This window comes from Clarias gariepinus, chromosome 19 (assembly GCF_024256425.1).
Source record: "Clarias gariepinus isolate MV-2021 ecotype Netherlands chromosome 19, CGAR_prim_01v2, whole genome shotgun sequence".
NCBI classification, from domain to species: domain Eukaryota; kingdom Metazoa; phylum Chordata; class Actinopteri; order Siluriformes; family Clariidae; genus Clarias; species Clarias gariepinus.
In genome coordinates, this window is record NC_071118.1 from 1,284,206 (window position 1) to 1,296,995 (window position 12,790).

A 12,790-nucleotide genomic window follows, 5' to 3' on the forward strand; every position below is an offset into this window, starting at 1 on the left:
ATTGCAACTCGGTTCATAAATACAAACTGTACACAAAGTATAATAAATTTCGTACAGACAGCGGACAGAATTCTTCACATTAATAAATGCTCTCTACATTTTGCATAGAATGTGCCAGGATCCTTTGTTTCTTTTCTTTTTTTTTTGTGTTAACATTAAAATAAAACCAAATCAACAATGTGGGGGAAATAAATCAAATAAATCAATCAACAATTCAAGATGAGATTTCAGTTTTCACAAAAAATGGGCCAAACCAGTTTAATATATGTTTCAGAGGGGACATTATGAACATCAGCGGATCCGACCAAGTAACAAACTCCAGAATTTAACTTGTAACACGTGTGAAAAATAAATTTATTATAACACTAATATTAAATTATGTCTGTGTTGAATAACCACGTGATAAAAAAAAAGACATTTTTAAGGAGGGAACTTCTTCAGATGCTAAAAACTGTAAGTAAAGAAAAAGAAAAACACAATGAATAAGTAATGAAAGAACTTAATCATGCTAAATGCATTCATGACCACTCCGAATCTTTCTCCTCAATCAGTTACTTTGTCTTAATTAAAAAAATAATGAAGGAAAATTAAAGTCCTGCTTATCAAACGACTTCTCATTAACAACATAAGCAACCGTGTTAGCAAAGAGGAAAAGAGAAAGAAGAAGAAGAAAAAGCTAATCTTCCACACATGATTAAAATTATTGAAAAATGGGACCCGCCTGCTTCCAGTTTGCTACGATTTGGATTTTATCTCATGCAGCGGGATTGCTTTTTTTTTCCTTTTTTTTTCTTTCTTTCTTTTTTTTATTGCAGCAATGCAGTAATCAAACACAAACACACAAACGACCTCACACACACCCTAGACACACCACATTACCACGTTTTTCATTACCCCTGAAAATGAAAAGTAAATGAATTGTTTTCCTGTTTGTCTTCGCTCCCTAAAGAGTCCTGTGTTTCTGTACGTCTCGCCTCCTAAACGACTCGGGTGAAGCCGATCGCTCGGGGCTTCGGCGCTGTGCATAACTCCGTAATAATAATAATAACTGCCAGGCTTTATTTCTGTTATATTTACTCAGCACATGAGCGGACGATCATAATTACACCAGGCGCGTTATGTTCCTTTGAAGATCTGCAATGCAAGAAGTACTTAAGTCTCAAAAACAACACTACTGAACTTTCATGGGTCACGATAATTACGGATTGATTTTTGTACCGGGAGCGTGTTAATGTTCACTGGGACTCCAAAGAGCTGAAAATTCACTTTTTACCCCATATTGGACATTTACATGGGTATCAAATGTGTGTATGCAAACACAATATGAGAAAGCAAGAAACATCTCTTACATCTTTTTTTTTTGTCTATAAATGTGCATCAATATTTTTCACCTGTATGACCTTATTCTAGGCAACAACGAAAAATAATTAAAGAATGAGGCCAAATCACTTTGGCCCCTCCTCTGGTTTGGCTCCTGGGCCCGGTCCCATTTCCTGTATTCTGATTGGTTAGAAAACGTGCACATCCACCAAAGTGCATGTGGGACAGGAGCTCATTGTCATTTAAAGTTTCAGCCGCAGTGCGTTTGAAAGGTCGTGAAACAGAGAATTTATGCCCCAAATAAAAGGAAATCAAACTCATCATCAATCAGTAATTCTTCATATCAGATGGGAAATTTTAAACACAATTACCAGCATTAATATTTTTCTATTGCTGCATTAAAGAAAGGACTTTGCTTTCCTGTACTTGTGTGTGTGTGTGTGTTTTTCTCATGCATGCAATGCTGTCCAAGCTTCATGGTTGACATTTTTACAGAAAGTCACATGATACATTATGGCATTTTGATTGGACAATTATAGACCTGAGTTCTTTTTGCCGAATCATTATGGACCTGGTGATATTTCTTGGGCTAAATGTTTGTAAATCCCACGAAGCCCGCACAGCAATACGCAAGACACATGACTCGAGCTTTTCTTCTGCAAAACACTTTATATCACTTTATGCTCTGGACAATGTGGATTATAATTTTGTAACTTTTTTTTTTTATGAGACTTAATTACTTTCCGCATGTAGATCTTTATTTAGTTGGTTATTATTATTATTATTATTATTATTATTATTATTATTATTATATAAATAATAATAATAATAATAATAATAATAATACTCATTTATTATTTTTTAATTTTTGAGTAAATTGCCTCTTTCAGAATTGGAAACTCGGTGTGACTTGCTATGACACACCTAAATGCAAAATCTTTGATCCTGAAATGCCAATAAACGATGTAAAAATATTACCAATTGTTAATTGGTGTGTTAATTAAAAAAGGCAGTCATCAAAATAAACATCAAAATAAAATGAAGCAATCATAAATTCATTAATATTGAGAAAGAAAAATAATTTAAAATGTAAAAAATAATTAGATTATTTTACCTGCTTTGTAAATAATATTACATTTAAAAAAAAACTTTTTAAAATAGTATTCTCTAAATAATCATCATCATCAAATTACACACAATCCTGTCTTATATATTCTGGAGAAAGTTAGACATGTATCGATGAGAGGATTAAAATTCAAATCATATTACAATATCGTAAAGAAAAGTGTAAGTTATTTTTTCCCCTTTAGCCAGGTGCTTTATTAAACATTATTGTAATTAAGTATTTTTGCAACATAATTGAATATAAACTAATAATTGATCAAATTAAACAAGAACTAAGAAAAAAAAAAAAAACTACACCATGAAAACTTGCAGAGTGGTTTCGATTAAAACTTTGCAACCCACCTGACCAGCACTACCGACAAGCATTCAAAATTAGTTATAATAAATCATTTCAAAAAGGAAATAAAGAATTAAAACCAAACAGTAAGGCCTTGATTTACTAAAAGGATGTCTCTACACTTGATAATGTATTAAACGTTTAACCTGGAAAGCTGATTTACTGAGATCCCGAGTGGAGTGAATATACAGTACAGCGATTCTTTCTTCATACTTTTGGAACGGCGATTATGTGCGCGGTATGAATCGTTTTTAAATTTGTAGAAGCCTGTTCTTGCTTTTTGGGGACAAAACTGTACAATTGACTAAATGACGATAATAATAATTAGAATGTTGATCTAAATTATGCCTTAGTAGAAAAACCTGAAATGTTCTGTAATTATTACTCAAGCACGCAGCAGTGATTTCTCCGAATATAAGCATCATTCCTGAATGTAAGATGCTAACTGTATTTCAGCAGAGTTTTTATTTAGAGGAACTTTACAATAATGTACGCAGAAAACTAATCCACCCCCTATAATTTTATTATCATGATGTACGCACCAATATTTGTTGCCATGACAATGATTAGTTGTTTTCCTTCTTTTAAGGTTTTTTTTTTTTTTTTTGATATTTAAGGAAATTATAATTAGGTTTGAATAAATTCAAGAATATTTCATTTAAGATGTTAAGATCTTTAGCAGTGCAGATCAGAATGGATGTGTCTTTAGACCTAGAAGTCAAATTTACAAAGCAGTTCCTGATTTTTAACAGAGGAGACCGGATTGTTGGACAAAACCAGAGTCATTACTACGTTGTCATTGTGTCCTGCGGAACACGCGCAGTGTTTTTCTTCAAGGAGTGATGGTTTGATGAATTGGTTCCAGTATTGACAATAAATTCTCTGAACGTGACACAGACACCCTGATAACCTGTTGCATGCCACCATAAACGGTGTAATAACTTTATAGACGCAGCAACAACACAATGACATCGCAGTGACGTCTCGGTCAGAACGATATCCCATCTTTCCCGTCTGTGTTGTGGTTGTTGTCCCTAAGGGGTGTCGGTTACACCGTTAACTGGTCAATGCCATCGTTAATTTGTCCTAATTAAGTTCTTCAGGGCTTTGTCGGTTTCTACTGCGTTTACGCATTATTTTGATGACGTAAGTCCACATCTTCCACATGCAGTTTATAAATATTATATGTTTATTGTGGCTCTTAGTAAATAAAGGCCTGAAAGTAAATATTGCAACAAAATGATATAAGAATAAAAATAATTAAATAAACAATTAATATTTCCCCTTCCAATCTGAGCTCACACACACACACACACAAACACACACACACACATGCCCATGTGACACACGGATGAGCATGATAAACAATTTAGTGGATCCTTAGAGCAGGAAGCTGCACATTGTATGCATTAGAGCTGCAACAACCGGCAAGATCACACTGTAAGATACCGAAAGTTGTTCAGGCCCCTCTCTCTCTCTCTCTCCCTCTCTCCCTCTCTCCCTCTCTCTCTCTCTCCCTCTCTCTCTTTTTGTTTTTGGTTCACCTTCCTGGTTTGTTTATTGGTGTTATCATAAAAGATCAAGAGTAGAATAAAATACATAAAACCTAGTGGTAGAACCTTTTCATTTCCCCAACACACACACACACACACACACACACACACACACACACACATCTAATAATAAATGCAAAGGCCGAATTTTTTCTATTGAATGTATAATGATTAGTTAATTAATTTATTTATTTAAAAAAAAAAAGAAGAAATTCTTAATACTTTGCCAATTAGGAGAATTTACAGAAGGGGAAATCTGGCAATTTAGAAATAAGAATAAAATAAAAATGAGCATTTTTCTTTTTAGAGAAATATAATCTTGTAAAGAAGTAAAGCCTCAGTAATCAGACGTAGTTGGCGTCATTGTCTGTTGAATCCTTTGCATTCTTTTAGTTTATTTTTTTTTTCTTGTACTGAAAAATAAAAATCAGGGGAACAAAAAAATGAAATGAACCCCAAAATCCAGTTTTTTTTTTTCATTTGTTTTTTTCTTTTTAAAGTAAAAGGTCAGTGAGATGTGCTTCTTCTTTCCACGAGTGCATTGAGCTAAGGCACAGGCACTGTTCTCCTCTTTGAACAGAGAGCGTGCATCAGGTCAGTCCCGGTGCAAGCACAGTTTTTGATTTTGTTAATTCTCAAATTCTTTATTTATTTTTCGGGGAGGGAAGAAAGGATGGGAAGGATTGTGGGAATGAAGGACGCCATCACCGGTCCAGAGTGTCCCGTTTCACGTTTCAGAATCGATGTTCCTCGACTGGACGATATTGCAATTGAAGAAAAACGAGGAGCAAAAAATAACAAGCATGAAGTGACCTCAAAACTAAAAACACGGTATGTTTCTTTATATCTGGATGAAAAAATCCACTTCATTCACTTACTCAAGAATGAAAAACTGAATGCACGATGCGAGAGCGCACGTTGGTGATGCTTTTCTGCTGTTTGTTTGTTTTTTGTGTTTTGGGCGCTAAAGGAGGCGACGCGACTCTTTACAGAACGTCGTTGTGATCTTCATATAAACAAATCTGCAGTTTTTGGGGGTAAAATGATCAACCTGTGTGTGTGTGTGTTTGTGTGTGTGTGGGTGTATGCAGGTGTGTGTAGCTTTGTGGGCGTATGTGTGCGTACTGTATGACTTTATAGAGTGTTTAGAGGCAGACGTTGTTGCTGATCTGGCAGGTGGACGCTGTTCCTGCTTGTGATAAGAAGAGCTTCCCGTTGGGACAGACGCACACCTCGAACACAGTCTGTCTGGTGGCTGAGGGAGACGCTTTTCCTTCGGGCAGACGGAGGAGCTTGATCTTCTTAGCATCCAGAGTGATCTACAAAGAGAAAGAGAATATCTACTGTATGTATATACTTCCAGAGATCAATCAAAAAGCATTTACAACAAAAAAAATTCTTAATACTCTTATCGCCCAGATAAAAGGACTTTTAAGAGTCTTAAGAGTTTCTATAATAGAGGACAAAATGGTGGAAAGAAGAAATATTCGCCAAACACTGAACAAAAGCTAAAAGTAAAGACTGATCTTCTGTAGAATTTGGTTTTCTTGTTGTTTTACTTCCCTCCATCTCTCTTGAATTGTTGGCCAAAAGTATTAAAAGTAATTAAATCTGTATGGTAAATAAATGTAAGAACCTCAATATAGTTACTACTGTATGGAAATTGGTTGCTTCAAAAGTCGACACATTTTCAACACATCGTTTTAGTTATCTTTAAGATATTTGGCCTATAACAGATTCTTTGCATAAAGAAGCCTGTATATATATTTCACTGTCTATTCTATTATCATATATTCAATTTTCACAAACAGCCCATTTTAAGACCTTTACAGATGATTTATTAACCAATCACAGTCCCTGAATTGCTGCGTCATCCTTAGCAATGGGGTCGACCACACCTCCTCACTAGGAAAAGGTTTTCGTACTTTTCCTTTTGTAAATTTCCTAAATCACTTTTAGTCTAGGACTCCCAGCTAGGACTTTTAAAGCTAAGATAGGAGCTCTGTGAGAGAATTCTGAGAAGATACGGGCCCAGGTTGCTTTAATAACAGCCTTCAGCTCTTCTGTATTGTTGGCTCGAGTGTTTCTCATCTTCTTCTTGACAATAGTCTATAGATTCTTCATGGGGTTCAGGGGTCAGGAGAGTTGAAGATCACGGTCAGCAAACCAGTTAGTGGTAGTTTTGGCACTGTGATAAGTCCTGCTGGAAAAGGACATCAGCTTGTCAGCAGTCAGAAGCAGGAAAATCTCCTGGTAGACGTCTGCTTCGACTTTTTAACTTATGATCAGACACAAACTTTTCCATGATATTCTAATTTTTTGAGATGCGCTGTAAATATATATAAACTATTAATCAGTGAATGTAATGAGTATCTTCAATTGAATGTCTTTTGCTTTTTGGTCACTGATAATAGAGACACTTACTGTACACACAGTAAGTACTTACATACAGTACGTGTACAGTACATACCTGTACTTAAATGTTATAATGAGCTCTAGCCTTGCACCTTCCAGAGCCACTGTCCTGTCCTGATAAACTTCACAAAACACGGTGACCTTTACAACTCACTGACACTGGAGACTCCTTCCACAAGCATTACATAAGTCTCATTACAAAATTACCGCTAATAGTCGATCATGGGTTTGAGTAAACCAGTCGATGATGGATTAATAAACTACATCAAGGATTTGCTCATTTTTTTTATTAGTTTTTTTCAAGCTTAGATACCATGGATCATCTATCAAACAGTAAATATGCTGTAATGGAACGAGTGCATAAATATTGAAACGATCGTCCATTATAGTCTGTGATCTGTTGATTTGCTGTGCATTTTAAGCGATCGATTATGACTGAGTTAGAAATCCCTAAAACACACCATGTTGCATGAATTTTTTATCTACGCACCCGGGGAACTGCTGTGTAGCGGAAACGCTCATAAATCAGGAGTGTATGAATGCATATGATGTGGATAACTGCACACGCTCACAACACGATTGTTTAAAATGGCAAATGATGAATCTCACTTTTTTTGGTTTTAGAAAAAAATTAGACCACCGAGTAAACCACCAACGGAGGAAAGTCTGTCACAAGTGGTAAGTGTACTATGTGATACTATAGATGTTAATAATAGAAAAAGGTGGTGCAAATAATTTTCAGGAAGCGCTAGAAGCATTATAGGGTACAGATAAACCGATTATTAATCCATCATCGACTGGTTTACTCCAACCCATGATCGACTATCAGTTCCATCACTAATTAACATTAATCTATCACTCTTGAGCCATACTGTTATAAAGATATAAAGCACACTATCTGGCCAATCAGATATGAGAATCCAACCCTGCTGTAGTGTAATGTATATTAATGCTGCAGGAAACAAACTACAACAAATCAGCAAGTAGATACCAATCAGTATTAGATATTTGAAATTATTAAAATTTTTTTGGATGGGTTCAGGCCCCAGTGGACACAGGTTGGACTGCACAGACCAATTATTGTGGACATCGCCAGAACCCATTACAGCGCTAAGTATGTTCACACCCCAGACATCATCAGGACTAATTTAATGAAAAACCCCTCATACTGAAGTCGCCAGGAAGACGAGCCAAAGATTTCTAATGGAGCCTTGATGCTTTGAAGACCTCCTACAGATGATCTGAGGTCTAGTCCTTCTCCTGCCAAGGCCGAGACTCGCTCATCCTGAGCCGGACTGCGTTTAGGGCAGTGGTGCTCAGAGGGTTAAAACACTGAGTTACTGATTGGAAGGGCAGCAGTTTGAGTCCCAGCTCCCCCAGATTCCCGTTCTTGGGCCCTTGAGCAAGGGGCGTCGACCCTATCTGCTCCAGGGGCGCTGTATCATGGCTGACTATGCACTTTAACCCTGGTTATGCTGGAGAATTTCACTGTGCAGTAAAAACAAAAAAACAATGCACAAAAAAAACCAGAGACCCTAAAGCGGAGCAGAAGTTGGATATTACAAGGCGATATGAACATCTCAATAATTTCCTCCAATAAAAAGGCTTTGGAATCTGCTTTTCTAATCCCGAGATTTAAATATTATTTAAAAAAACTTTAACTCAAACACAGAACGCGCTGGGAGGCGACCTAAAAATAGCTTCGACCTGGAGGATTCTGTTAGGAGGAGAAAATCTGTTAGAGTGCAGTCTTTGGAGTTTGGCCAAAAAAGATATTACTGATTGAACACGTGTTTGGGCCGATACACATGATATGTCTCGGTTTAATATAAATGAGGAGCAAAGTAATAAAATTAAATGTTTGCTCCAGGTTTGGACAAAAACAAACAAACAAACAAACATTAAAGCCAGATTTGACCATGGGTGCACAAACTTTTGTATCCAGCTTTAACATGTGGTGTTACATGTGTGTTTTAGGGTCATGGCTTTTAATAAGTTCTTGTACTGTTGTGGTTTTGTCCTTAATATTATGATTTATTACTTGAGATTCCGTTAGACGCCTGTAGATGCTAAAGTGACGTTAACGTGGTTTCAACATGTGCTGAGAAATTATATTTAAATAAACAGACATAAAAAAAGATAGAAATGATTTGATGATGAAGTGTTTTAGTGTAAATCTGCCCCGGAACAGTTTCTCGCGAAGATACCCGTCTAGTCGTCCATCACCTGGAGCTCCATCGCTCAGCCTGTGTGCACTGCAACAGTTTGGACAAAGCGGTTAACGTTATCAGCGCAGTAACTCCACACCGGACCACAACAACAAAAAACAAAAACAGCAACAAAAAAACCCCACTTGATGGAAGGGTCCTCTCAGGGCTAGTCGAACTCCGCACGTCCGAGCGATGTGAAACCATTTGGGTGACATGAGCGCTGCAGACGGTCTCACTTCGAGACAAAACTCTCATCCCTTCACAGCCAGACCGTATCGTGCTCATTTCTCACTTCCTTTCTCTCGCTCCCTCGCCGGACTCCCGTGAGCATTACCGCAGCCGGCAGAGGAACCCGTCAGGATATTAAAAAAAAAGGTAAAAGGAGTCATTACCAACAGCCTTGGGGAAGCGTTTCCATCAAATGACCTGGAACACGTTTTAAGCAGTGGTCTCAGCTGATTCTCCAGACATCTGCTGTGGAGCAAAGCTGAGTGTGAAGGCAAGCTGGAGGGCTTTTTTTTTTCCCAAAGACTAATTGTACCAGGACCTCTGAGGCAGTCTGGGCACCGGAGGTGTCTCTATTCTTCTAGTAAAAAAGTGTTAAGAAGTGTTGTAATGGAATGTGAGAGCACAGGGGCGGTGGTTATATCAGGAATGTGACATTATACAATAATAATCCGTGCTAGGGTTGTGCGATACGGTGGTTTACTGGTTAGCTTTACTGTCACTTCGCACCTCAAGACCTCCAGGGTGGGATCTTGTCTTCGCTCTGTGTGTGGAATGGCCTCCTTTGACATTCCAAAGCACTGTAGATTGAATGGCATTTCTAAATTTGCCTGCAGTGTGTGTGTGTGTGTGTGTGTTAGTGCCTTCTAATGGGCTGGCACCCCAATCAGGAGGTACATCACCTTGTTCCCTACACAGGATAATAAATAAAAGAAAGATTTTCTCTGCACATCGGTCAGAACTCACTTTTTCAATAATATCTTTACGTTTCATACACTGGAGGACCAGAAACCAAATTTCTGTCTGTATGTCTGTGTACGTTCTGTCTGCAGTCCTTAGATCTCTGCCTGAAGTTTAATCTGCATCATCGGTGAATCTAAACGTTGAGTAAAAGTGATGTTATGAACAGTTATGTGTGGGATTTAATAATCCACTTTATAATAATCTACTAATGCGCTACTGTCTCAATGTAAACAAACACCTGCACCAATAGATATTAATTAGAAAAGATAAAGTGAATATTTTTACTGGGATTAGTTCATATTTTCACTTTGACTGAAATAACAGCGCTGAAGTGGTATAAGTGAATTTTAACACGCTGGAGTGGTTTTAAGACAAAACTTCATCTTTATCCTCTCATCTACTTTTTCCATTTCTCATCTGTGATTCACTCTCCGATTACCGAACAGGGAGTGTATTTGTCTGAGCACCAAAGAAGGACAACTTAGTGTAAACAAGGCGTAAGATCCTCAACCTTACAGAATGGGATTTCTTTGTATTAATAAGTTAGACAGAGAGTTCTGCTGTACAGAGAGACACACAGACATGGACGTGGGCTTCAACCTCAAATAATAATCATAATCATAATAATAATAATAATAATAATAACACTGATTACATTAAAGATCAGCAGATTATTTGTAGCTTTACTCTTTTAACTGTTTCTACAAACTCTTTAACAGTCAACACTGGGGACTAACGCTAGTAGATAAGAAGCGGACGGATGGACGGATGTAATGTCTGTAAGATAAATTAGTTCCTGTTCTTGCTAATATTTTATCTCACTGTGTCTCCAATCTGTTTTAGCCTCTTTTTTGAAATATGAAAAAACCTCAGAAGAAACCAACATAAACAAACCATAAATTTCTCTGACACTGGAGACTCCTTCCATCTCTCCAGAAACATTACACTGTCCTAACATAAAATGTTTTCGTTCAATAAACATTGTCATGCTTTAATCTGTGCCCTCAATTACTGAAGTCCCTGTAAAAGAGCTGTTACTATAGAATCGATGACCTTGGCTGTCAGAGCTGCTGTTTTCAGCCCGTCCGCACTTTTACGCCGGTTTTTGTTCGGGGTCTCTAATCGTTCCTTGTCACTGCAGCCTGCAGGATTTGCTGTAATTATTCGTATATTTTGTGAACATATGGCAATAATCTTTCCATTTCTCCAACTCCGCAACAACAAGTGTGCTTCTTACAAGGTTATCGGTTTCTCTCCAAATGTTGGGTCGTGGATTATCTCCTGTAATTGCCACTGATGTATGGCAGCCTGAGTATTAAGCTTGGGGCACTGCGGAAGAGACAGACCATATGGAGATGAGCGATGCACTCGTCTGGATACGAAACCCACGGCAGATGGGGATGTCAGAAATCTGAAGTGGATCAACTTGTCCAACACATTGTGGTGTCAACAGATTGTGTGTGTGTGTGTGTGTGTGAGAGAATGTGTGTGTGTGTGTTGAAGACGTTTACCTCTCCATCTTTAGACTCCAGACGCAGGTCGCTTCTGCAGGTGGCTTGGATGTCACCTGCTTCGGCTTGAATGTGCACGCCTTTAGGAGCCTCCATGTACAGGGAACGCGTCGGAGACTCCAACCTGGAGAGACACACACACACCACACACACACACACACACCATGCATCTAAGTATCACATTGAAACACACTCAAAATGCTTCTGTTTTGCTTTTTTTTCTAATTCAATGCATTAACTTACATTCCAAACTACATGACTGACAACAAAGTAGAATTTTTCTAATCACTTCCAAGAGTTTAAGACTTTCATCATATTCTCTGTGGCTCATTCTAAGCTTTAATGCATGTGATCTTGAGCTTGTACGGACGCCACAAAACCTCCAGTCAAAGCGCATCAATAGAAGAGACGAGACAGATGAGGAATATCAGACGTTTCGTACAGTAAGCTAGAGATCATTCAGAATCCAAAATATTTTATTCAACTCATTAAAAGTTAACTTCATAAAAATTATTCACAAAAATTTCCCCCCAAAAAACAATAATATTAAATCCAGATTTTGAATACGGTCCCAGACTTTTGGGCCGCGCTGTACATCACTTCCTGTATCGTAACGTGTTGTCGTTTCTACAGTCACACTTTGTAACGCCAACGCTCCTCATAATCCAAGACTTAATCATTAAATGTGGAAACTGTATCGTTGTCATTCAACAAAGACGAACGTTTAATCATCGACACTAAACGTTTTCTGTTTAGAGATTTGTTTTTTACAGTTTATGAAACGATTATGGAAGGAGTCTCCAGTGTTAGTGCTTGGTAACAGTCAGTATGTTTGTAGTTTACACTTTCCGATTGCTCAGTGATATATGTGGTGGTATTATTATTTTTCTGATGATATTAACTTCTTGAAAAAGAAAAAAAAATAACAGATGGTGAAGAAATCACAGTTTATAGCTGCTATAACATTAGCGATCACTTGGGTTTAATTATCTTAACTTAAACAACTATCACAGGACACAAGCTGAAGATAAAAAAAAAAACTTTAATAATCCCAGAAAGAAATTGCTTAAAATATATTCAAATATATAAATATATTTAATTGCACACTTTTAAGCGTTTTTTTTTATGTACAGTGGCATCTGTTGAATTTTTGGACAAAATTTTTTTTACGTTACTGTAAAGTGCGCGCAGTGAAGGTGCAAAATCGCATTTATTATGTAGATTTCAACTGCACACTCATTAGCGTATATTTAAAAAAATGTTAATGTTAATTTTGAGATGAACTAATGATTTTTGATGGATTTTACAAACTTAAACTTAAACTTAAACTTAGTTCTTGCGAGAACTATT

The 12,790-nt window shown here is 37.2% G+C and overlaps 1 protein-coding gene across 6 annotated transcripts in view; it reads right to left on the reverse strand.

Annotated features, from left to right (window-relative positions):
* Window positions 1–225: 225 nt before the first annotated feature.
* sgcd (sarcoglycan, delta (dystrophin-associated glycoprotein)) overlaps window positions 226–12,790 on the reverse strand; it is a 222,985-nt gene continuing 210,420 nt past the window's right edge. For all 6 annotated transcript variants that reach the window (XM_053478375.1, XM_053478373.1, XM_053478371.1 and 3 more), the window contains exons 7-8: window positions 11,441–11,564; window positions 226–5,654 (exon numbers count right to left, since the gene is read on the reverse strand). In XM_053478375.1, the coding sequence (XP_053334350.1) occupies window positions 5,481–5,654; window positions 11,441–11,564 (298 nt within the window). In that variant the 3' untranslated portion in view covers window positions 226–5,480. The remainder of the gene's footprint in view (window positions 5,655–11,440; window positions 11,565–12,790) is intronic.